The sequence below is a fragment of the Embiotoca jacksoni genome, unplaced genomic scaffold (assembly GCF_022577435.1).
Source record: "Embiotoca jacksoni isolate LCO1_2020_lvr unplaced genomic scaffold, fEmbJac1.0.p SCAF_10, whole genome shotgun sequence".
In the NCBI taxonomy this organism is placed as follows: Eukaryota; Metazoa; Chordata; class Actinopteri; family Embiotocidae; genus Embiotoca; species Embiotoca jacksoni.
In genome coordinates this window covers 2,480,140-2,504,541 of record NW_027185230.1, presented here as the reverse complement: position 1 = coordinate 2,504,541, position 24,402 = coordinate 2,480,140, and the positions used below count along the sequence as shown (strand labels likewise).

The 24,402-nt window shown below is 40.2% G+C and overlaps 2 protein-coding genes across 2 annotated transcripts; both read left to right on the top strand.

Moving 5' to 3' along the window:
- Positions 1–1,051: 1,051 nt before the first annotated feature.
- On the top strand, positions 1,052–5,334 carry LOC138205597 (bile salt-activated lipase-like). Its single transcript, XM_069161678.1, has 10 exons — positions 1,052–1,229; positions 1,370–1,489; positions 1,587–1,784; positions 1,901–2,031; positions 2,420–2,527; positions 3,121–3,235; positions 3,421–3,607; positions 3,701–3,904; positions 4,829–5,038; positions 5,154–5,334. Exons 2-10 carry the CDS (start codon positions 1,417–1,419, stop codon positions 5,332–5,334), a joined length of 1,407 nt encoding a protein of 468 aa, XP_069017779.1. The 5' UTR covers positions 1,052–1,229; positions 1,370–1,416.
- Positions 5,335–6,288: 954 nt separating this feature from the next.
- On the top strand, positions 6,289–18,824 carry LOC138205590 (cholesterol 7-desaturase nvd). The gene is made up of 7 exons (XM_069161665.1): positions 6,289–6,729; positions 12,071–12,259; positions 12,641–12,819; positions 13,092–13,217; positions 13,412–13,531; positions 15,294–15,470; positions 16,981–18,824. Exons 1-7 carry the CDS (start codon positions 6,324–6,326, stop codon positions 17,140–17,142), a joined length of 1,359 nt encoding a protein of 452 aa, XP_069017766.1. The 5' UTR covers positions 6,289–6,323; the 3' UTR covers positions 17,143–18,824.
- Positions 18,825–24,402: the final 5,578 nt, after the last annotated feature.

The window sequence follows — 24,402 nt, the reverse complement described above, 5'->3', positions numbered from 1 at the left end:
ACTGCAACCAGCTTGCCAAGATCAGTAATTACGGTGACATCCTGCCAAAGGAATAAAGTAATACTATTAAAGCTGCTTAAAATGGGAAGAAAGGTGGTGATATTTGGCCTCCAACCTCCGGTTACATCAGCTGTGGAGGTTAAGGCCTTGGAATCGGGATGACCTTGAATCCGAATGCAATAATCTGCAAAAAGTAATTAAAGTGAAGTTATATATTCTGTGCAGATTATTTGTTTTTCCTGCCTTTGTCCAGCATTAGGCCTATTTTTTTTTCTATATTTAGAAAACCCATAGCAATAGTAATGGCCTCAATTTTCTTCAACATGCTTTTGTATCAAGTGCTGCTAACATATCCATCAGAGATGGCAGGGATTGTTCATTAACCCACAAAATAAACAACCCAAATATTGTTTTTAGTTGCTTGCATAAATCAACTGCTCTACGACCAGTAACTACTGGTGATTGCAGAATAGTTACTTACTTATATCACAATAATGGGAGTGAGATGCATTCATGATCATTCATTTCAAAATCAATCATTTTCCAGTCTCAACAAATGTGTTGTCCAACCGACAGCTGCCCTGCAGAGGTGTGGGATTATTTAAGGGTATTTATCTCAACTCAAACTGGCTGTTGTTTGCTGATCTGAGAATCAGCCCACCTGTGTCTGAGTCAGCAGCGGAGAAGGCTTCACTACCAACCTCACAAAGACTGCTGGGCTTTCTCTCCACATGGCAACAATACACACTTACACACTGCATGCTCTTTTTTTCATGGTTGGCACTAGGAAGGAATTATTTGTTCTACTTATATCAAAGAAAAAAAAAGCATAAAAAATTACTTAATTTCACAAATCTGCTCTTGATGATTTCAGAGTTTACTTTCACATTCACGACACTAAAATGTTTCAAGGGAAAGTTAACATTTTTGCAAATCTGTCTAACACTAGCAAAACATAAAACATCTGCATCATTATGTTGCTATCTTTTTAAAAATGTCATAATTAACTGTCTGACTTTTAGAAACATTAGGATCACTATTTTTATTGTCATTGAAGGTGAAAGTTGTTTTTTGTCTCTAGCTGGGCGTGGTCCAGACAGAGGGTGGCAGCGTTCAGGGACAAAATATCCCCCTCGGTTTTTTCCGCTCTGTGGATGTTTTCAAAGGAATTCCCTTCGCTGCCCAACCTGGAACCTTTGAGAAACCCAAACCTCACCCTGGATGGGACGGTGCGTTCAAAGACGACCAAACAGAGCTGAACATTTGCAGTATTTGCATTGAATAAATAGAAGCTTGAACATGTTGCTTGCACTATAAAATCCTCCCTAAATCCTTGGGAAGAAATTGTTTGTATTATTTTTATCCCCAGGCATACTGAAGGCAACGAAGTTTGCCCAGAGATGTCTCCAGATCAGCATGCGTCAGACTTCATCCTTTGGTAGTGAAGACTGCCTTTACCTCAACATCTGGATTCCTCATGGACAACATGGTTGTTTTTGTGTTTTGATATATTAATCTTAAAAAATATGCATACACTAAGATGTGTTCTTTTGTATAATAAAAATGCATCCCTTGATCCCCTCAAGTGTCATCAAATCTCCCAGTCATGATTTGGTTTTATGGAGGAGCCTTCATGGCCGGTGGCTCTATGGGGGAAAATTTTCTCAACAATTATCTGTACAGCGGTCAGGAAATAGCCGACAGAGGCAACGTCATTGTCGTGTCTGTGGGACACCGTGTGGGAACCCTGGGCTTCCTCAGCACAGGGGACTCAAGCTTACCTGGTAAGTACAATTAACAGGAATCATCAGAAATCCTGGACATTTTCCATTTCTTTCATTTTCTATTTGGCAACATTAGTCACTGGAACTAAGTGACTCCCAATTTGTCACCATGACAGGAAACTATGGTCTGTGGGACCAGCACGCTGCCATCGCCTGGGTGCACAGAAACATCCGCTCGTTTGGAGGAGACCCTGACAACATCACCCTCTTTGGAGAGTCTGCAGGTGCAGCCAGTGTTAGCTTCCAGGTGAGAGATTTGAGAGACGATGCACTTTGTAATTTTTAACTAATGACTTTATTAGTGGTCAATAAAATATATTTTTGCAAGACCCATTTGGTGTTGCCAGGCTGGTGTATATTATCCTCCTCTATGATAGTCACTAAAGAATTGATCATTTTAATATTAAATGAATTAGTTACAACTTATAAACAAACAATAAGGTGTCCCTTTCAAAAAAGACAAAAATGCATTAATTCAAACCACCTTTTACTGATAGGTTTTATTAATAAGAGTGAGTGAGTTTAAGATCTGAAAATTGCTATTTAATCATCATTTCTTTCATTTGGCAAGTTGACAAATAAACACAATTAAATCAAATATTCTTTTAATACTGTGTGTATATGTTCCAACACAGAGTCTCACTCCCCACAACAAAGGGTTGATCAAGCGAGCCATCTCCCAGAGTGGGGTTGCCTTCTGCCCCTGGGCTTTCAGGAAAAACCCACGCAAGATTGCAGTGGAGGTACGTCATTATCAACTCAACCCTGTTATGAAGTCCTGGTACTTTTGTGTGACCTCCTCATAAAATGTGACAATTTTAAGGCCACAATTAGAAGTGCCGGAAATGTTTCAGGTAACTCTTTTGGTTTTCCATAAGTTTAATGCTTTATCTCAGTCTCACTGCTCTTAGCAGCCGTTTTTATTTGGATCAGGCTGTAAAACAACACTTCCTGCTCAGCACATAAAACCGACAAGGTTTGCGAATAGCTGGTGAACAAAGTGGAACATTTTTTTATCACCTAAAAGGAGACTAAATATTGGACTTACCTTTATCAGATGGACACAAATGAACGCTAATTTTGCTCTTATCTGTTAGATACGAAAAAGGCCTTGTTGGATAGCATCATAATGTTATAATATGTCAAATGGAAAGAGGAAAACATAAAAAAAAAATTCAAATTAATAATGAAAGTTAATGTCAGTAGAATATCCTGTATGCTATTCGACTTAATCAACGCATTATCACTTGGTGTAAAGGGGAAAAATTGTTTTTTGGATGAATATCCTGTAATTTGTTCAATTTAATCTATGCATTATCACATACCACCTGCTCAGGTTGCTGAGAAAGTTGACTGCCCCACTGATGACAGCATGGTGGCCTGCCTGAAATCAGTTGATGCTAAGACCCTCACCATGGCTTCTCTCCGCATCCAACAAGGCTCTCCAGACTGTGAGCATCATTTCCTGTGAATGGAACAATAGATCAGAAGATCTTAAGCTAAATGTAACTCATTTAGGATGTATGAAAAATACAAACAGTATTCACAAAAGTGTGTGCATAGACAAACTACTAATATCATGTAAAAAAGAAAATGCCCATAATCTGCCACCTCATTGTATCCTTTTCGATCTCAGATCCCGGTGTGAACAACCTGCTTCTGTCTCCTGTCGTTGATGGAGACTTCCTCCCTGATCAGCCCAGCAACTTATTTCACAACGCTGCTGAGATAGACTACCTTGCAGGAGTTAATGACATGGATGGACACCTATTCACCTCACAAGATATTCCTTCCATTGGTAACAAGAATCAAGAGACTCCTGTGTAAGTCTGGTCTGTCTTCTGAGGAAAAAGGCAACTAAACCGTGAGAGCACGTCTTTTCATTAACAGAGCTCTCTGTCTTTTTTCCATTGCAGAGAAGATGTAAAGAGGCTCCTTGCTGCTTACACCAAAGAAAAAGGGAAAGCTGCTTTGGAGATTGCCTTTGCTGAATACTCATCCAATTGGGGATCAACACCCAGCCAGGAGACAATCAAGAGAACTGCTGTGGACATTGGGACTGACTACATATTCCTGGCTCCCATACAGACTGACATTTACCTGCATGCTGCTCTCGCCACGTGAGACTAACGGCTTGATTCCCTCACCTAAAAACAGCCAACTGCTGTTTGATTTGTTTTGACATCTACAGTACCACCTGTTAGAAATACTTGTGACAGTAGTGTCAGCAGTTATTTAGATAACAGTTTTGTTAGATGTTTTGGCAGCAGGGACAGTGTTCAATGTCTAAACTGAGCTGGCACTGGACATACAACTGTAAATATCCCACCTGATATATCATGGAAAGGCATGCAATACACATGCCAGTTCACTAGAGGGCAGCATGTCAGTGTCACACCAGCAAAAAACACATGGTTAGAGTTTGGAGAAAATAAAACATGTGGTTCGGGTTACAAGGAAAAACATTACGTGGCTAGGGTCACAAAAAAGAAAACCCCACAAAAAAACACCTGGTTAGAGTTGGGGGGGGGGGGGGGTACGTGGCTAGGTTAGACTAAAAGAAACGACTAAAAACTTGGGTTAAAACAAACACAGAGTTAGAGTTAGAAAAAGAAACAAACACGTGATTTGGGTTAGACTATCTGCTCAGAAGAATTCCACATCACCTTCTCTCAGACTGCAATACTGGCCTCCAGGGTAAAATCTGTGATTTATGACATATGTCATGTGACGTGCGTTTATTTATCATATCAAGGTGGTGCCAACCGTTTCAAAGATGCGCTACCCTTTAATGGACTGGCAGGTGTATTACTTGCTTTGCTGTGATACTGGGCTGAAATATCACATTCACAGAGAGCCATTGTCAAAGTCCCACATTTGAATTAATGACCTGCCACAGATGACGTTATACTCAAATGAACAAAATCACACTTTACTAACTTAAAGTCAAGATTCTTTTCATTTGTTAGGGCAAGAGTTGAAAGATAATGTGATTGACTGTAGTGTTTTAGGACAGACTAAACACATTGTGATGTTTTTAACAGGTCTGGACGTACTTACTCCTACCGACTATCTGAGCCCAGTTTAATGGCCGGACCAGGCAAACCCTACAATGACTGGGTAGGAGCCGACCACGCCGATGACCTTCAGTACGTGTTCGGAAAACCCTTCACCACGCCGAAGGCTTATGGGGACAGACACAGAGACCTGTCTGGCTACATGATCGCTTACTGGACTAACTTTGCCAGAACTGGGTAACAAACACAAGATCACAACATTTGAACTGCTTGAGGCTGGTTTAACAGGACATTACTACAAAAACAAATAGATATAATCCCAAACGTTTTCTTCCTGTATTTATTTTCACAGAAACCCTAACAAAGGGAACCTGAAGGTGCCGGTGACTTGGTCTGAATTTACCAGTGAACACCAGTTCCTGGACATCAGTGCGAAGATGAATGAACGCTCCATCGGGAAAGAAATGAGGCTCCGATTTGTTAACCTTTGGATGAGCACCCTTCCCAGCCTCCCATCAACAGATGTTCAGTAATCCGTATTCAGTTTAAATACGACACATATTAATACAAATAAGATCATGTGTCCAAAAAACTCTTGGCTGTGGATTGTATGTTTCAACCTGATAACTGTCAGAGGAGGTGGCTTTGAAATCATTAGCAGTGGATGTTTGAAGAAAGAATCAGGTAATTATAGGATATCAGATAAGAATCTTACATTCAGATCTGTATCGCAGCACACAGGCCGACAGAAAATTGTATTATATCTGTCAATAAAAAACTGTCACAAGCAGCAACTTCAGGAGAGGGGAGACTTTCTTAAACTTTTGCTGCCTCATTACTATGAAAAATAAAAAGCAGATCCATGACCACTTATTTAGAAATTTAGGCGTGTTTCTAGTTCAACAGCGAGATTGAACAGTAAATCTGAGATCTCTGGATTTCTGATTCTCAAGAGCATTATTTAACTGAAGGCCACAAGAGGGCGTATGCAGCACATGACTGGTCAGGTTACAGGTTCAGCATAGATCTGGCAATATGACCTAAATCTTTGCACTTATACCACATCTTGACCAATAAGTATTTTTAATTGAAAAAAATAAACAACATACGAACTAAAAATTAAAATGCACTCATGGAACTGGGGACACCAGCTCACACACTGACCTACAGTAACTGTTGTGCAGTTACTCAGTGTGTTGTAGTAATCAATTGTGAGAATTCAGATCAGCTAACACTGTCAATACACACTTTATCCGCTGTGTGGTCAAATGTCGGTGGACATAACCATCCAGGTTTAGGCCCAGACAATGATATTTTAAACAATAGTGTTGACCCATCCCCTCAGACAAAGACAAGCCTATAAATAAAGGGTTGTTAAGTGTTTCAGAAAACACCGGGTGTGGCTTAGATTTCTGTCCCGTGTCAATGCGCTCAACTCTGTTCTTTATAAAGTAACCCTGACACTTTGCAAGTGAGCAGAAGGTGTCGACACTAATTCAAATCCGCAGAGGACAGTCGGGAAATGTGCAGTGCAAAGACGGCTGCTGTCATTGCATTGGCTGTAGGTGCAATGGTTGCCACACGAGCCGGAGACCCCCTGGAGTCAGAGGGCAGCGGGTACCTGATATGGAGCGAAACGAGGCTGCACGATGCTGCAGCGCGGGCTCTTCTCTGCCTCATCGCAGGGCTGTCCCCTCTCGCCATGCTCTGGCTGTACCGGCTGATCTTTTGCCCCCTGGAGCTGCTCCGGGCGCTCGATGATGTGGGCTACATCATCGAGGACGGGCGCAGCAGAGCGCAGGCTGCAAACGACGTCCGACGCAGGAGGAAGATCGGAGAGCTGCCTCCGGTCTACCCGAACGGCTGGTACCGGGTGGTGGACTCACACCTGCTGGAGAGGGGCGAGGTCAAAAATGTCTCTGTTCTAGGTATGATTAATAGATAGCCTATTGCATTCATACTTTGAATAGATAATATGCCATATTGTGTATATAATGATGATAATAATAACTTTATTCTTATAGTGCTTTTCAAAAACAAGTTACAAAGCGCTTTACATACATTTAAAACACAATGTGCAACAGTATAAAATATAATGATAAAATACAACAAAAATAAAACAGACAGTGAATCAATAAAAAGGCAGTCAACAAAAGTAAAGTCTAAAATAATTAGTTTTTAAGAGTGATTTAAAAGAAAACTGCAGGTCGTTCCATAACTGAGGGGCCCGAACAGAAAACGCCTGGCCACCTTTAGTTTTATGGTTAGTTCGGGCATGGCCAAGAACCACCTACCAGAGGATCTCAGGTTGCATGTATGCTCCTAAGGGAACAGGAGGTCTGCTATATATTTAGGCGTCAGCCCCCTGCCAGTCTTACTGTTTCTAGGTTATTGGGGGATAGGAATTACCTAATTTTGACCTTTGCAAAAAATGGGAGTTTAGAGATTGGCCGGGAATGATTCAGTGTCAGGATCGAGTGTAGTGTTTTTTAAGAAAAGGCTGTACAACTGCTGCTGCCATCCTCACTACTTGATTGACATTTTTTTGGTCAAATTCTCAATTTGTTCAGGTCTGTATATATTGGCATATAACGTCAATGATCCTGATGCCCTTATACAAAATCAAGTCAAGGGTATGTCCCTTATTGTGTGTGGGTCCTGTTAGAGCCCGCGGTAAATTAAAAGTATCAACTAGCTTTAAGAAGGCTTTGGTTAAGGCATTGTCAGGACAGCAGACATGGATGTTAAACTCACCTAAAATCAGGGTATTTTGGTATTTTGGCACGATGATGGAAAGCAGCTCATAAAATTAATTAATAAAACCAGATGATTTTGGCGGTCTGTAGACTAAAATACACAAAGTTTCAATAGGATCTCTTAGGAGAAAACACAGGTACTCAAACAATGAGAATATGCCCAGGTCAATCACTGAGCATTTGAAGCAGTTTTTGTAGAACACTGCCACACCGCCTCCCCTGACTGAGTCTCTGGGCTTGTTTAAAAAATGAGAAGCCAGGAGGTGATGTTTCTACCTACTCTATGTGACAGTATCATCTATGGCCAAACATAAAAAGGTCAATGTTGTTAGAGGTAATAAAATCATTCAAAATAAAAAGTTTTGTTCGCTAATGACCGTACATAAAGGAAGCTGAAATTAACTGGCATAGGAAGGGAGGTAGATGTTGAATGTGATTGACACTGAATAGGAATCAGAACCTTAAAATTGTTGGATCTAAGGGATGGAGGGTTTATTTGTACATGCCTGAATTGCAAGTAAAAGTTTGGTAAATGAGGCCAGCAGTTGGTAAAAGGCACCCAAGTAGATAAATTAAAGTACGATGTCTGAACTATGAAGACAGGGTAGGTAAGGTGATCACCAGGTGATGCTGGAGATGCAGAACCAGACTTTATTATCCTGCACCTGACCACGAGAGTCTTTTTCACCACTGTTTAAAATATAAAGTTTGAAATGCAGCCTCTCCTGGTTTATTTGAACTTTGGATCAAAGGTAAAAGCTAATCAGAAATGTGTTGTAGTCCTAATAGGGACACATTTCTTCCGGTCTTCTGTGGACAAGAGTTCTCTCATTTATTGGGTTGCTGCAAAGGTTTAACTCAGATTTCATGATTACACCAAGATTTTATGCTCAGATGTTATTGCAGGTTGTAGCCACAAGTGTCCTTAAACAAGATGAGGATCCCCAGGTTGGATTAATTGACCAGGGGTTTACTCCATTTTGGGTTTACAATGTATTTATTAGACATTATTATTAATAATGGATATATCATCAATATTGGGCTGCAACTAATAATCTTTTTCACTCCCGAAGAATCTGTTAGTTATTTACTCAATTAATGAACTAATTGTTTGGTCTTTAAAGTGTCCGAAAATGGTGAAAATAGTCCACTAGTGTTTCTTAAGGTGCCCGAGATAAAGCCTGAAAAGCCTTTAGTTATCAGAGAATTTACATTTTTCTTAATTAAAACATGACTGATTAATCAATTGTCAAAATAGTAGGCACTGATTTAATTTTTATCATGTAAGTGGTTGATTAATCAACTAATTGTTGCAGCTCTACGTGAATATGTAATCAAACCTTCACTTTTAAAAAGCTGGTAAAATCATTGTTACTTAAGAATTTACAATTTGATAAATAAACAGAACTCAAAATTGTTACAAATACATTTTTGTCATTTCACTTATCATTTTTTTTAATCTTTAGATTACTCATATATGTTTTGGATACATGGGGAACTTACATCAACAGTGGGGATCAGAAGGGGTTCAGCAAGAAATGTTTGAACCAGGGCCCCCCGTGGGAGGTTAATCCGGCCATGTCCTTCAGGGTTACTCAGGGTTACCTTCTCTCAATAATCAAGAGCTGAATTTCCAAAAGGTAGTCATGTAGATGTGGAATATGTCACACAAACCAGTTACCAAAGCTCAATAACATTCAACATAATCAAAATATTAAGGAAACTATGTCTTACTAAAAGCTTTCATCAAATAAAGAATAAACAGCACATTTGTAGTTCTTTAGGTTTTATTGGCCACTGCTGTCCTCTCCACAACCCCAATGTTGGCCAGCTCAACAGGTCTTTGTTGCCACGATAGAAGAGACAAGCTTATATTACAAAGTTGTATTGGTATTCAGAGTATAAATATACATTTCAAACACAATGGCCAAGTCTTTGTTAGGGTAGTTAACGCGTTAGGGTGCTTAGTAACTTTAGTGACAGCTTTCTTTTGGAACAAAAGCTCGAACACAAGCTTTGACCTGCGTGTTTGAATTTCAAGGTGTCATTGAGGCAGACGTAATGGTTACTTTTACATATAGAATCAACACATAGAGGCAAAGAGGTTATTTACTTGATCAGTTTTTGTGCCAATAATTTTCTTATTTATTCTTTTAACCAACTTGTATTTGTGTCAATAAAATACAAATACACAGTATTATAATTTCAGAGGAATCATCTTCTGATTGTTTATAGCCTTTTGCTGTTCCTAATAACAGAATAAATTGGTTATTTGCAGCAAAATCTTCATTTGAAAACATGAAGTTTAACCTTCCTCAGTCAATTTTTTGCTAATGTTGATCATATTATATCATGAAGATCTGTCTCTAATATCAATTCTGATGTATGAGCATGAGCTGACTGCTTTGATTCAGTGTTTATTGTAAATGGAGAGGTTTCTCTAGGATCAATAATGACAACCTCATCACTGACAGCTTAGAAGCTTTCCCTGTGTCACATATACTGTATGTGTCCGTGCTGTAGCAGCCCAAAGTTTAAATGTATTTCATGCTGTGATTTATCGCTAATTTAATCAAATATGTGTTTCGCATTTTTAATTTGTTTCCTGGGTCTTGATATGCCGTGGCACTGTTTGATCTCTTCAGAGAGTTTCTTTGAGTTTGAGTTGAAAAAGGTTTCAAAGAGCGTGCAGAGCTTTCATCTGTCACATCGCATGCCGTAAATCCACCAACAAACAGCATATGAAAGGTTTCATACCTGACAAAGATCCTGAGTGAGACTGATTCAGTGCATAGTTGGAACTAATTGTCATCTTTAGCACCAATTGGATCTATAAGCTATTCCTTCAATCGGCTGATTGAATTTTTAAGATATGAAAATAAGATCAGAGAATATATCAACAAAAGTTTCCATAGCCCGGAGGGATGTCTTCAGATTACTTGTTTTGTGTGAACAACAGTCCAAAATCCAAATATTAAAAAAAAAAAAGCATCAAATCCACTCATCACACAGTAAATCTTTTGGTATTTTTCCTTGATAAATAACTGGTACTGCAAACAATCTGAACTGTGTTTCATTTTCTAATGACTAATTTATTCATCAGATCATTTTTGACGAAACAATTCCAACTCACGGGCCTCTTACTAGCTTTTTTCAGAGCTTTCAGTTGGGTTTTAGAGTAACTTGAAGTGGTACAGTAACAGCTACTGAGCTCGTATCAACATCTCCATGACAACGGATCAAAGCCAATTGAAGAATGTGTGAATATTTGCGACCATTTCCACAGTCAAGAATTACTGTAAGACTGTGTAACATTTTAAATGATTGAAGTTAACTGAAGTTCTTGATCACACGCTGGTTGACCGTACTTTGGATATCTTACTGTGAGCGCCAGTGTGGCAGCTTTGTAGAACTCCTACACACTACAAGTGTGATGCAGAGCCCTGGTTGCCAATATGGGAACGAGTGATTGCCAGAGAACCACCAGGGCGTGTTGGCATGCTGGAAAACATTATTTAGAGTGCAGAATGTTTTCCTAGAAAAAAAAAACATGCATACTTCGATGTCCATGATGCTCAGTATGTACAGTAGATACATTTTGTTTTACTTCTGTGTTTCTCCCTGCAGTCCCTGAAAGAATTCTGCTGACCTAAATGTAGACCTTGGTGTCTGTGCAGGGTCTGCATCCTGCTGTAATCTGCTGCTGCAGTGTCACCCTCCTAACTTTTCTCTGCTATCATCCGTTTACATCATATATAAAGTTTCACCTCGTGCGTCTTTTCCCTTGCGCTCCTCTCATACGTTACGCTGTGGTTGAGGTCTGCCTCACTACAGCCTGGGGGCAGCAGTGTGGTGCTGTGTCACTCCTCATTTGGAGGAGCCTTATTTTGGATTTCTTAGAATTCTGTAGTACCCTGACTCAGCACTGGTGGAGCTTTCTCAGTGGTTACTCTAAACCACAGTTGCCCAGCTTGCACAAATCCTGATTCAATCTGAGCACTGCTGAAAGTCCATATGTGAGCTAAAAGTCAGGCCAAATGCAGGAGATATTCCAGATGTGGTGTCTGAATTCAGTGTGCACACCAGAAAGATAAACAGGGGAATACAGGTGACAAAGGCAACATAAGCATTTAAATATCTGTTTGAAGCCACTATATGAGGGATCTGAACATTTGTGATTTTGCTGCCCCCTAGTGTTAGTATTAAAAAATACATTGGGGTAGATATTGATGTGCATTGAACCCCCAACACAACACGCATAGACTCCAACAACTTTCCCTGTAAATTACCTCAATTCCTACAAACATCTAAACATGTTAAAATCGCATACAAATTCTTCCATCAGAGGCTTTAATGACATTGGGCGAAGGCAGGGTACACCATGGACAGATCACCAGTCCATCACAGGGCCAGGTGGTATACAAATAAAGTTTATTATTATTATTATTATTATTATTATTATTATTATTATTATTATTATTATTATTATTATTATTATTATTCATCTGTCTAGGTGAGCAGTTGGCTGTGTTTCGGGGCCAGGATGGGAAGGCCTACGTGCTCGATGCCTACTGCCCTCACCTGGGTGCCAACCTGGCTGTGGGAGGACGGGTGTTGGGAAGTTGCATCGAGTGCCCATTTCACGGATGGCAGTTTCAGGGGGACGATGGCAAGTGTGTGAAAGTTCCCTATTCAGAAAAAGGTATGAAATGAAGGTCATGTCCAAGGGATGGCAATGTCATTCTACTAAAAGCACGTCACATGGAGGAAATCACTTGCTGTTATTATATGTCTCAGTGTCATGGAACCTTGACAGAAAATAATTCACAGTTTTAAACAAAAAAGGTTCCTGAAGGTGATTATTTGCTGATGAATTTGCTGGTTATATCCTCTGGGGACCAGGGATATGCTCAGTAAATGACTTAAGATATCATGTAATTTAACAAATCAATACACGAGCATTATTTGTTGGTCGTAGACAGCACCGGTAGGAGAATAAAAAACAACAACCAAAAAACATGTCCCTGTATACAGTACATCCTGATTAATGTGGCTATGATTCTGATTTTCATTTGTCCTTCAGTGCCAGAGTTCGCCAACGTGCGCTGCTGGCCCTGCTGCGAGGTCAACAGGCAGGTGCTGGTTTGGTTCCACTGCGATGGAGACGAACCTCAGTGGGCCGTCCCTGAGCAGCAGGAGATTACAACGGGCCAGTGGGTCTATCGGGGGAGAACTGAGCATTTCATCAACGCTCACATAGAGGTAGGTGAACGCGTGTTTGGATGTGTTTTTATGTCTGCAGAATGAAAATGATGTTGTTCGTTTGACGATGAAAAGATGTTTTGTCGTTAACATAAATGATCGGCACAGTTTAGGCAGACATCACTGAGTCTTCTTACACAGGAGGGAGGGAAAAGGAGCATCCCGTAACTGTTTCCTTTGAATCCTCAGAAGAGCCGCTTTCTGTGATGCAAATAAACACAGAATCAAACTGGGATCACGAGGATGTGTCATGTTTCTTCCCTTTCATGTAGGAGATTCCTGAAAATGCAGCAGACTTGGCTCACCTGGCTCACCTGCACACCCCCGGCATCGTCAGCGGAGTCGATCTGCGATACACCAACAGCAAAACCTGGGAATTTTTGCGACATGACTGGAAGGTAAAGCTTTTCTGAACTAAAAAAATTAAACTAAATGAGACGTTCTTTTACATCTGTGCCAGTTTTACTTTGTTTTATTCTAATTAGCAAATATTAGCACGCTAACATACTGAACATCATTACCCGCTCATTTCTTATAGTGAGCTTGATGGTTTTAGTAACCAATATCTGTATGTTATCTGTGTTTCTTTCAGGCTCAATGGGAACCAGAGTCAAAGCCCAACAAGCATTGTTCTCAGATGTTGGTGAAACATGCGCTCAGTGTGTTCGGATGTCACTGGCCTCTGCTGGATGTTCATGTTGTGGCCAGACAGGTACATAGAAAGGTCAAAGGAGGAATGCTGTTTGCTCATTAATTCAAAGTTACAGACAAATGAATGATCTCATCTATAATTCTGTTAAAATTAAAAGGGATTTCACTTACTTAAATACGGCTCAGACCTGTGTTTCTTTAGATGGCTTTCAGTTTAGATAAGAAGTAAAGCCTGTCATGGCTTCTAGCTGTTTTGAAGAAACAAAGCTATAAGGAGTTATAGTCAAAACACAGCAGGTTTACTGAAACAACGTGGAGATAAAAGGACATTGACTGCATATGTTTAAGGCCAACACACCCTCCTACAGAAACGACACAGTGGGTTGATACCCAATGACTTTCCATAATGACGTACAGTATATGAGCCAAATGGTTTGTGAACGGCTATTTTGAAGCCTGGCGTCTGGCCTCTTAGTCATCACTTTCTTGTTTTTTTGGAGCCTAAAGTACTCATATTTGGACGGTCCTTCAGACATCCCTCTCTTTGAGGCCTGACTTATTATGGGATTAGTTTTAGAAGAATCACCTGAACACTGATCAGAAGGGGGTGATTTAGATAATGACACCATGATGGCTTGTGGAAAAAAATGTATTGACTTTGTATTTAATGAGAGAATTTGAATGGGATTCTGTTGGAGCCAAAGTTGTTTTTTTTTGGAGCCAGCCCCTAGTGACGCTCAGTGGTATTGCACTTCAAAGCACTTCCACATTGGCTTTACTTTTGAGACCGGGAGACCACGTCCATTTTTAAATCAGGTCTATCTGTGTGTTCAGACCAAATGCGAAGCGAATGTCCTTTGGTTTGACTTTGTTGCTCCACGGGACTAATTTACTTCACATTTGGTCTGAACACGGTGTGTGACGTGAGCATTTTTAAGCGCCTTCTACAGGACCATAACATCTTCACACCTCATTTGACAATTGGAGAGTGCCAGCGACAGGTATGCTATACCTTTGTTGTCATGGTAACAACAGTAAACATGTACTTAACATTGTGAAATTGTCATAGTTAAAACCACTTGGTTAGGTTTAGGAAAAGATCATGGTTTGGGGGGGATCAACTATGTTTGTGACTGCTCCTGTCATAATTAGCACAATCACTAGAGATCACAATAACTAAATATAGTTTGCTTTACAGACTTCAACAACAGACCAATGTTGTCATTTTTGGTATGAGGATGGGCTTGATAAAACTGTTTTTTTACAAAACCAGCTGGACTAAAAATCTCCAATCATCTCCAATGTGGATCACTGGTAGCCTGATCAGTATTGCAATAGGAGAGAAATGCTGATGCAAAAACACACAATATTCTTTAGTTGGCCAACGATTGTGCAGTTTGTGCCTTTTTATCTTGCCTGGTTGAATAATTGGACCCTGAAGCCACTACTCTCATACAACCCGATACAAATGTTGCTGGCGGGGTATAGTTTCTCTAATACAGGCAGGAAAGGGCGGTCAGCAGCATTATTGGGCTCAACCATGCGTGTAACTGCATTTTCCTAAATGACTGGCAGGTCTGATCAACAAACTGTTGCTTTTTACACATGAAATATTATGTAAAAGGAGCTTAATGTTAAATGACACAAAATATATTTGATTTAACTGCTAATAAATGTGAATAATGAATCAATCCTTATTGCATAAACATACATAACAGTCTTGTCAATAACCTCAAATAATGCACACCTCTGTACATGTTTGCATCCAGTATTTCCATATATGAATAAGGAGGTTTGAATTATGACACGTCTGTATGTTTCAGGTGGGTCCAGGAGTGGTGTTCCTGCTGTTCAACCACAGTTTCTTGGGCTGCGGTGTAATCATGCATTGTGTGACTCCAGTTGAGCCTCTGCTGCAGTGTGTGTCTCACATTATCTTTTACCAGTCGAACATCCCACCTCTGGTGCCCAAATTCATCCTCAAAGCAGAATGCATTCAGGTACGATCACTGTACCAGACTGTAGTCTTCAGATGTTCGCATACTGTTTGTGCTGCCACTCCACTGTTATACTGTGCTATCTGAATAAATAAGTAAATTGTCTTTTAGCTTATTGTTCACCTGGTTATCGCAGCAGCAGGCTGTTGTGAGGTGGGATCCAAATGTTCTGAGACTGTTGCTGTTGTGCCTGCACAGATTGCAGCACAGTAATGTACACGGGGAAGCAGTGACTTACACGAGCAAGTATTCCAAGTTACGTTGCTTGATCAACATCGGTACCCGTGTTAAACCTATTTTTGTGAGGAGTGGTCTGGTTGTGTCTCCAGTTTCTCCATGAACTTGAGCAGAGATCAAGATACAATTTTGACTTGCGACAACACAATCGTCGCTCCCAGACTCCCCTACTGACTAGTTTTGGCGCCCTGCAACTTCTTTACGCTTCCAAATATGTTACACAAAAGTTTTAGGTCCATGGTGACATCGCAATTAAGTCAGTGGCCACAAAAACTAGGTTACACAGGTTCTGGTGTTGATCAATCGATGTAACTCGGAGTACTTACCCACAGAAGTTATTTCTTTGTCCTGGTTCATGTACACTCATGCGCAACAGGAGCAGTCATGGAACTTTTTGATTGCACCTTGTATATGTTTTTTTTTGGGTGTAGACATCACAACTATTATCGTTAATGTTAATAATGTATTATTGCTCTGATATGGAGAGTTCACAGAGTGCATTTGACTCCCACTCTGCCTTTGGTTTAATTCTGCTTCCACGTTGTCAACAGAAGTGACACCACACAGTCACAGAAGAGGTGTCAATAGTCCTCATTAAACTTGATAATTAGCTGAGTGGTGAAGAAACACAGTCACTGTTGTTTTAACAGACAGGAAAACGTATAATTTGGCTCAAAATGTAAACTACAGTTTAATGCCCCAGAGTGGGTGCCCCACTAAAACTACCTGAGAAATTCAACCAAAATAAGTGTATTAGTTTTCAAAGATAAAGTTGATGAAACACAAAGACACAAGATAGAGGCTTTCCATCTTCAAAGAATGTATTCTTTATTTAATTATTTTGTCTTTGTGTTTCTCCATGTTGTACTGACACCAGAGAAAACTCATTTTAGAAGACTGTTCGAGACAGGCAGTTTGTACTAAAATGCCAAATCTCAGTAGCTGCTGGAGTTACTGTACAGTGACATTTAATCAACAACACTTCACAGTAAAATCCCTGCTGAGAAATTATAATAATTGAATGCAGTGAGACAGCAGTACGGTTATTATTATTTAATTTTTGGTCCTACTTAAGTGAAAATCTTGTCTTGCTTGATTATCAAATGCTCCAAGGAAGTAAATTAGGTTAGTGGATGAGTGGAGAAGTATGAAAATACACATTTCCTATGAGGTGAATCACGTTTCTCAATATAAATCAATATTCTGGGCTTTTTGAGGCTCATTTACAATCCTGTCCAGTGACCCTCTGCTGTTTTTTTTAAATTTTTGTGTCCAGTTTGAGCGCGACGTGATGATCTGGAACAATAAGAAGTATGTCTCCAAGCCTCTCCTGGTGAAGGAGGATTCAGCCATCCAGAAGCACCGGCGCTGGTTCAGTCAGTTTTACAGCGAGAACAGCCCACGGCTGCAGTACCAGCGCAACACTTTGGACTTCTGACCTTCCTGAAATGCTGGTAGAGGGCTCAGCAGAGAATACGTCAGGTCAGGATGGACATTAATCAGACGACTCAGAGAAAGGTGTCCACCATTGATTTTATTCTGTCACGTGTAATAAATTACAGGGGGGAAGGAGGCCTGAATTCACCTTCCTGTGAAGGGGCAATGCATTCTTTTAAAGCCTGAGCTCTTCCTTATTAAACCGTGTAAACTTCCTTCCATTAAAGAGGATGCTATGAATTTAAAGTCTCATATACCCAAGTGGCTGAAGGAGACTCTTCTCTGAAATACAAACATAGTTTTTTTTTTTGTTCAAGTAGCTTATTACAACCCACAGTTCAATTTAAAGTTAAGAGACCTCTCGCAGTCACATAAATAATGATAATCCGGTGTCATGAAGAAGTGACGTAGTTCAAATTACATCTATATTATGTACGTTTTTCATTGTTAGCAGGAGGCGTGTTGGGTGGATACTTCAACACAGCAGCAGACTTCCTGGATACCGCTGTTCACTTTGTGTTCCAAAATACAAGTAGGTACAGTTTTTTAAAGCCTTGTTTACTGTTGCTATGACGGTGGAGGTTGCATAACTTAAAGGAAGTAGTAACTTCAATGCACGACACGGTGCCATAATTTAAATTTAAGCCATTATCTTTCCCGAGCCCAAGTGGATTTTGTGCCTAAATGGGGCGCTAATTTATGGAACAGTCCTTTGGGTCATATTTGAGGGTCGGAACAAAATAAACATGGTCGTATGGGTTGGAGGACTCGTTGGCCTGAAGTATTGACTGAGTGAATTCAACTCATAAATATGAAATTCTGATGAACCAAGCAAAACAAGCAATACTGAGACCCCCATACTTTCTTTATTATAACTTTAACAAGACCACTAAATTGTCAAAACCTTTTTCCTCTGCACTGTTATAATTACATATATACCTCTATTTTTCTCAAACACTAAGCCTTGTGATTGAGTTCCTTTTTCAGCTGATGTGTGTTCCTTAAATCTTGAATGTGTAATCACCTGAATTTGTAATCACCTCCGCCTGTGCCTCAGCTGCAGGTGTGTTTGGTTTTTGTTCGCTATCTCAGATTACTCATCAGTCCGCTGCAGCAGTGACATCTTATAGGAGCACTCCACCATTTGTTGCCTGATCTCTCAGACTTATAGTATTACATGGGACTGACAAGACTTTTAGTAAGTGCCATTAAACTGCTGAGTGCATGTATTGCATGCAGCTCTGAATGACACTTTTAACTGCCCACTGCCATAAGACTTTACAATAACTCACCTCTGGCAAAATCCATCACAGTACAATAACACTGTTGACTGTGTTTCTTGGTTGCTTGTATATTATATATATAGATATATACTGTACTGTATGTATATATATATACATATATATATACATATATATATGTTGACTGTGTTTATTGGTTTGTTGTATATAATATATATAGATATATAATGTACTGTATATATACTGTATATACTGTGCATTTTATATTTTATATTTATATTTTTTACTGCTATTTACTGCTATTTTATTTTATTGCTTTTCTATTATATTATTCTATTCTATTATTTTATTCTATTGTTTCTATTATTGCTTCTGTATGTATGCTGCTGTGGCGAAAAAATTTCCCCTCGGGGATTAATAAAGTATATACCTACCTACCTACCTACCTAACTAACATGCAGTCATATGATCTGTTGTTCATATACAGTACAAATATATACTGTATATAAATGTTCAGTGCTTTCACACTGCAAACAAACCAAACCAAGGTTCTCTTTGATGTAGACCAAGTCCACCTCATTTAGTGGGACCGAATTCTGGTCCTCTAATCTGGACCGTGATCCGAGGCGCCTGCTATTTTGCTTTGGACCAAACAGAAAAGTCCGATCAAACAAGGTAGATGTGAAAGCACCCAGAGGCTCTAATAAAGATGGCCATTATTGCAAGTATGGGAAAACAATTACACTTCTACACATCAATAGCTATATTTTTACTTTTGATTTTGTCCCCTGGAGATGGATTCATTGGAGAGGTGTCATAAATGTGTTCTTTTTACATCTTTACAACAACAACATGCATTTTAAACTTTTATTTTTGTTAACCTAGTCTGGATGCACATTGTTGACATGTTCCTGATGCAATCGTTGTTGACTACAATAATGTGAGGCTTTATGAATGCAACTGCACCTGATTGTAAACATGACAACAGTGTAAAGGCGAGGATGTTCAGCTGTCCGTGGTGATGGACCTGTTTATATTTTAATTTCCGTTATGGTCAGATGGTCCTAGAAAAGAGATTACATTTCAAAACAAACAGCAATGTTAAAATGCACAATACCTCCTCCAAATACCATGAGCTGCTCTCTGCTTCTTCTCAATATTGAAATGTATTTTTATAAGTGGCTAATCTACAGATGTAATGTTTATTTAAATATGCACAGTAAATCTGTCTCCTCTGCTCTGATGTGCTTGCTCATGCATTTCTGAACTGGCAAATGCTTTCCGTTGCACTGAATATGTTAACATGTTAAATTGAGCGTGATTAGTGAAATGTTCACTGCACTACTTGGCCCATGGCCCTTCACTGAGGCTCACGTTATTGGTTAACGCTCCTTATGTGTGAATGTACTTTTCTTATCGTTTGTGGTGGGCGAGAAGGATGCTGCCTTTGTTACACTCAGCTGTTATACCAACAATTGTCCCTCTTGAGCTTTGCTCAGGAAGGAAGTAGACTTGCTGTAATGAGGAGGCATATTGAGCTTGTGTTCGGGCTGTGTTGCGTGTATCAGACAGAAACGTCCTTTTGCTTTGAAGGATGGCTGAAGGAACAGTCTGAGGAAGAACGTGCTTTTACAGTGGAGGAAAAAAATCACCTGCTAAATAAAAAGATGACTCGTCTCAGAGTTGCATACACAATAAAGACGATGAGGGTGACTCAGTCATACGGCCTCTGCTTCAGCACAAACATCAGGGCAACTGTGATGAGAGTCACAAAGCAGACACGGAAACAGCGACAGATGGGGCTGACCAAAAGACATCTGTTCCACAAGAGCTGTAATTGGCTGGCAGGGATCAGGCTGCAGTGGAAGTGTCAGGACTTAGTGCAGTGACAGCAGTCAGCACGAGTGGCCCATCTGCAGCTGGCTGTTTTCCTTGCATGGAGATCCTCGCACCACCTTCATCCACATCCACACTCTGTGGAACCACTGAACGAGTGGGCCCACTCCAGACACCAGCCGACTTCAGTGCACTTTCTGTCAACAGACCACCTCATTCCTGCAGTGAGGGATCTGGAAACTTCAGGAGCAATTTTACTACGAGCCCGGACCGGGTCATTGCCATCTGTCTAGGTGCTGAACTTCAGCCTGTCTCAGCGTCACCGTTATGTTGGTTCACTTTGATGGAGAGGCAGCTGGAGGCTCACACACTCACAGAAACGTGTGTAGATGCTGCATCAAATCTTGAACTACCAGTCAGCTATTTTTCATATGCTTTAAAGGTCACATTTCAATTTCTTTTTGATAAAGCAATTCTGGATGTGTGCAAGTGTGATACTGTTAACGTGTAAAAACACTCAATCCAGAGGTAACTGCAGTCAGCCCGTATTCAGCAACTGTGCCACTGGGAGAGAGAGGCTTAAGAGAGGAGGTGTAAAAATATGTGAACTATTATTTATTTATTTGTGGTCACACGGCGAGTAGGGGATGTCGACTATGACGTGGGGTGTTCTGACAGGGGCGGAGCTACACAGATCTGCCACCTCAGCCGCTTAAAAGCATGGAGAGAGGCGGAGTCTGTATCTGTGGTGTCTGCAGTATCCGAGAGAGGAGCTGGGACCAGAGGTTCCAAAGTCCACCAATCCTGCCTCGCTCCCTTGTGACGCCCATCTCTCCGGGACCCAGAGAACAGACGTCGCCCAGTTGCAAAAGTAGTTTGTTGACGTGTTGTCCCTCCTGCCTCCTGCATGAATCTCATAGTGAGCCCTGCTTATCCAACCTTTAACTCATCTACAAGGACTGCGGGCTTTTTCAATAGTAATATTTCAATACATCCACATCTAAACCCCTGCCAACCACAATCGCGTAACCTGCAGTTACAAATCCTACCACACTTTCTTCGCCATGGAATCCGGCAACGTCTCCACTTGTTCCTGCTTGCACTCCCCCTTTCATCATGTTGGATTTTATTCCGACTTCTTTTACAGGCCACTCCCTCAGCCGTCTTTCCCCCAAACAAAAGAGTAGCAGATCACCTTATCATGATTATGGTCTGATGGGCTTCCAAGCTGCTCCACACCCGTCACAACTTCCAAGAGGCTTAGCCATCACTTCTTTCTTAGGAAGGTTTTTTGGGGATCTGTGAGGCCCGAGATCTGCAGTGGATTCTCAATTTAGCCTTCCCCAAACCGCAGTGTCTTATCCAGTTCCAATGCATTCCTTCATATCATAATCAATAATTTCTGATCATACTTAATTGAGGTGGTGGTCCTTGCTCGCAAATTGCTTTTAGTATAATGAGTTTATTGAAACTCATTTATTAAGGCCTAAATTGCAGCCCTTTGCAATCATTGGAAAAATGATTGAGGACACATGCACATGAAGAATAATTTTCTAATCCTCTAAACGTTTATCGTAGAACATTTCTAAAGCAACTGTACAACTGACATGAACCAGTCTGTTATCAGTTTGTTAACCTCTGACTTCTGTCTTCTTTGAGGAGTGACATATGCTTTGTAGGATTCGGTGCTCCGGATAATGGAGGTTGGACTTTGGATCAAAACTTCTCATATCTTTCTGGATCCCATATTGACCTACTTCTCATCAGAACAGCTCGGATGCTCTGTACGGCTACTACTGTGTATTCTTAGCAACAAAGACCCAGCTTGATGTGCTTTCATAGCGCACATGAAGGAAACGTGTCCCTACAATCAAAAAGAGAGTGCTGATTGAAGCTGGAATTGAGATGCCTCTGGACTTGTTTCTTTTTTCTTTTTTTGTTGTTGTTGATCCACTCCCAAATGTGCTACTATGCAGCTCTGGACAAATTACATATTTTGATGAATTTTGGAGAGAAGTAATAAAAAGCAAAAGATTACCTCTGCAGCAAACATGAAATAGTGATAATTGCCTCAATTTTCTTTAAATGCATTCATTAACTTAAAAAAAAAAAAAATGACATTACACACCACAATTTATGTTGTGGTGTGTAATAAGTAAGTACCAGTTTGGGCACCCCACTATAACAATACTTTCCCGTTTTATCTGAAAGTTTTCTTGTCCTCACCTCCCCGTACATGCCATTTCTTAATGACACTTTGGTGGAAACTACAAACAGGAAGGGGTGTGATATCTTTTCAGCTTTACCCTGAGCGTTATTTTCAGAGGATATATCCAAGCCTAGAAATTCACCTGACAATTGCACTTCTTAACTTGCCATTTCAGCCTTTATGAAAATTAATTCATGGGGTGCATAACACAAAATTAATAATATTGTTGCTTCACTTTGCATTCAGGTCAAGTGTTCTGAGGGGCGGACCAATCAGTGACCAGTGGGGTGGCTCAGTGTGTTTGTGTTAGTATGTACATACTACATACATACAGTATGCAGTTGGTGTGGTAGAGCTAGATAAAGTGATATGAACAGTTGTAGCAAATATCGAGGAATTGAAGCTGATCAGGACTAATGCCTAAACTTAAAATAAGAGGTTGAAAAGCTTGTTTACGGACATGTTGGTTTTGCACTTTGCTCACATTGGGGTTGTTGTTTCAACTTGGTGAGTTTCAGCACACAATATACTTCATATGGTGGTCAATGCGGATTTGTTAAATGCTGCTTCAAAAGTTTCCAAATTAACCTGTGGTCCACGTCCATTAGGATGCAACGACTGGTAACAATCCTCAATGGCCGACCCATATATTCATGCAGTGAATTTAGATCTGATACAACCAGGCTAATTAACCCTCGTGTTGTCCTTGGGTGAAAATGACCTGCAGCTGTGTTCAACCAAGTTCTATTTTATTTCTATATTTTTATATTTTTTGGGATCATTGGTCATCATTCTTTAAAGAAACCCTCACAGCCTCCTTGTCACCAATGAGCCCCAAAAATATGAAAATAAAATAGAACTTGGTTGAACACAGCTGCGGGTCATTTTGACCCGAGGACAACAGGAGGGTTAATATGTCAACAAAAATGGTAGATATCTTTGATGATGTTTTCAAGAGTTAAGGCTCCTACTATCATTGAATGACTGGTTGTAAATGAAAATTCTAATGCCAGAGATAAAGAAACACAACTCTCAAACATATAAAAAATAGATTACTCACATTAATTATAAATATACTGAGTAATAACAGCTTATTCTGTTTCAAAATGGTGAGGTGCATAAAAAGTTTATCACGTAATAAAGTGAAGGGTTTTAATCACAGTGCACACATACTGTTTGTATTCCATATAATTTATGTGAAGTGTTATATTACATAAAGCAAAATAAAATTAGATGATTTCCTGACATCGAATCCAGATTCTCTATAGACTTGTTGGACTGTCTCAATTACAGAGACACCAATTTGGAGCTAGCAGGCTGCTCTAACGGGAAATGAAAAATGTATCCCTGTTGATCAAGCCTGTTAGGAGTAAAGCTGGCATCTAAAATCCAGAAGAGTCCGTGAGTCTGCAGCATGAATGCTTCAGTTCGGCGATGGGATAAGCAAGCAAGGGAGCACGAAGGGGGCAGTGCATCTATAATTTATGCAAGGACTTCACACTACATGAGGAACACATCAGATAGGCAGGCATCCATCTGCAGATGACTCATTGAGGCAATCCATTTCCAAGGCTTCCTCAGCTCAGTTTATGTCAAAGTGCTGGCAGAGCATGACCTGTTTTGCTTCGCGCTGCAATCAAATAATGTGGGTTCCATGTTCCAGACGTCCAACAAGTATGGAACCCCCCCTTTTTAAAATGCTCCTCCATGTATTAAAGACACCCACACATGTAATTTATAGTACAGTTCATCTCGCCTTTCAACATGTTCAAGAAAATGTGTCCTGAAAAATGCACTCATCTGATGCAAAGACAAGCAGCCGAAGACACGCAGTTTGCAGATAAATGCTGCTGTCATGCTAAGCGCTAAAGTTTGTGGGAGTGCAAAGTGTGACATGCTCGGCTGTCTGTTTCCTCTGTCGCTCCCACTTTGCGTGTTTCATACATGGGTGATTTATCAATTACAGGCATTTTTT

Coding starts and splice junctions, on each gene's coding strand:
- LOC138205597 (XM_069161678.1), top strand. CDS start 1,417: ATGCGTCAGACTTCATCCTTTGGTAGTGAAGACTGCCTTTACCTCAAC. Junction 3,236..3,420: donor CCAACAAGGCTCTCCAGACT/GTGAGCATCATT, acceptor TTTCGATCTCAG/ATCCCGGTGTGAACAACCTG. Junction 3,905..4,828: donor CTGCATGCTGCTCTCGCCAC/GTGAGACTAACG, acceptor TGTTTTTAACAG/GTCTGGACGTACTTACTCCT.
- LOC138205590 (XM_069161665.1), top strand. CDS start 6,324: ATGTGCAGTGCAAAGACGGCTGCTGTCATTGCATTGGCTGTAGGTGCA. Junction 12,820..13,091: donor TCATCAACGCTCACATAGAG/GTAGGTGAACGC, acceptor CCTTTCATGTAG/GAGATTCCTGAAAATGCAGC. Junction 13,532..15,293: donor TTCATGTTGTGGCCAGACAG/GTACATAGAAAG, acceptor TGTATGTTTCAG/GTGGGTCCAGGAGTGGTGTT.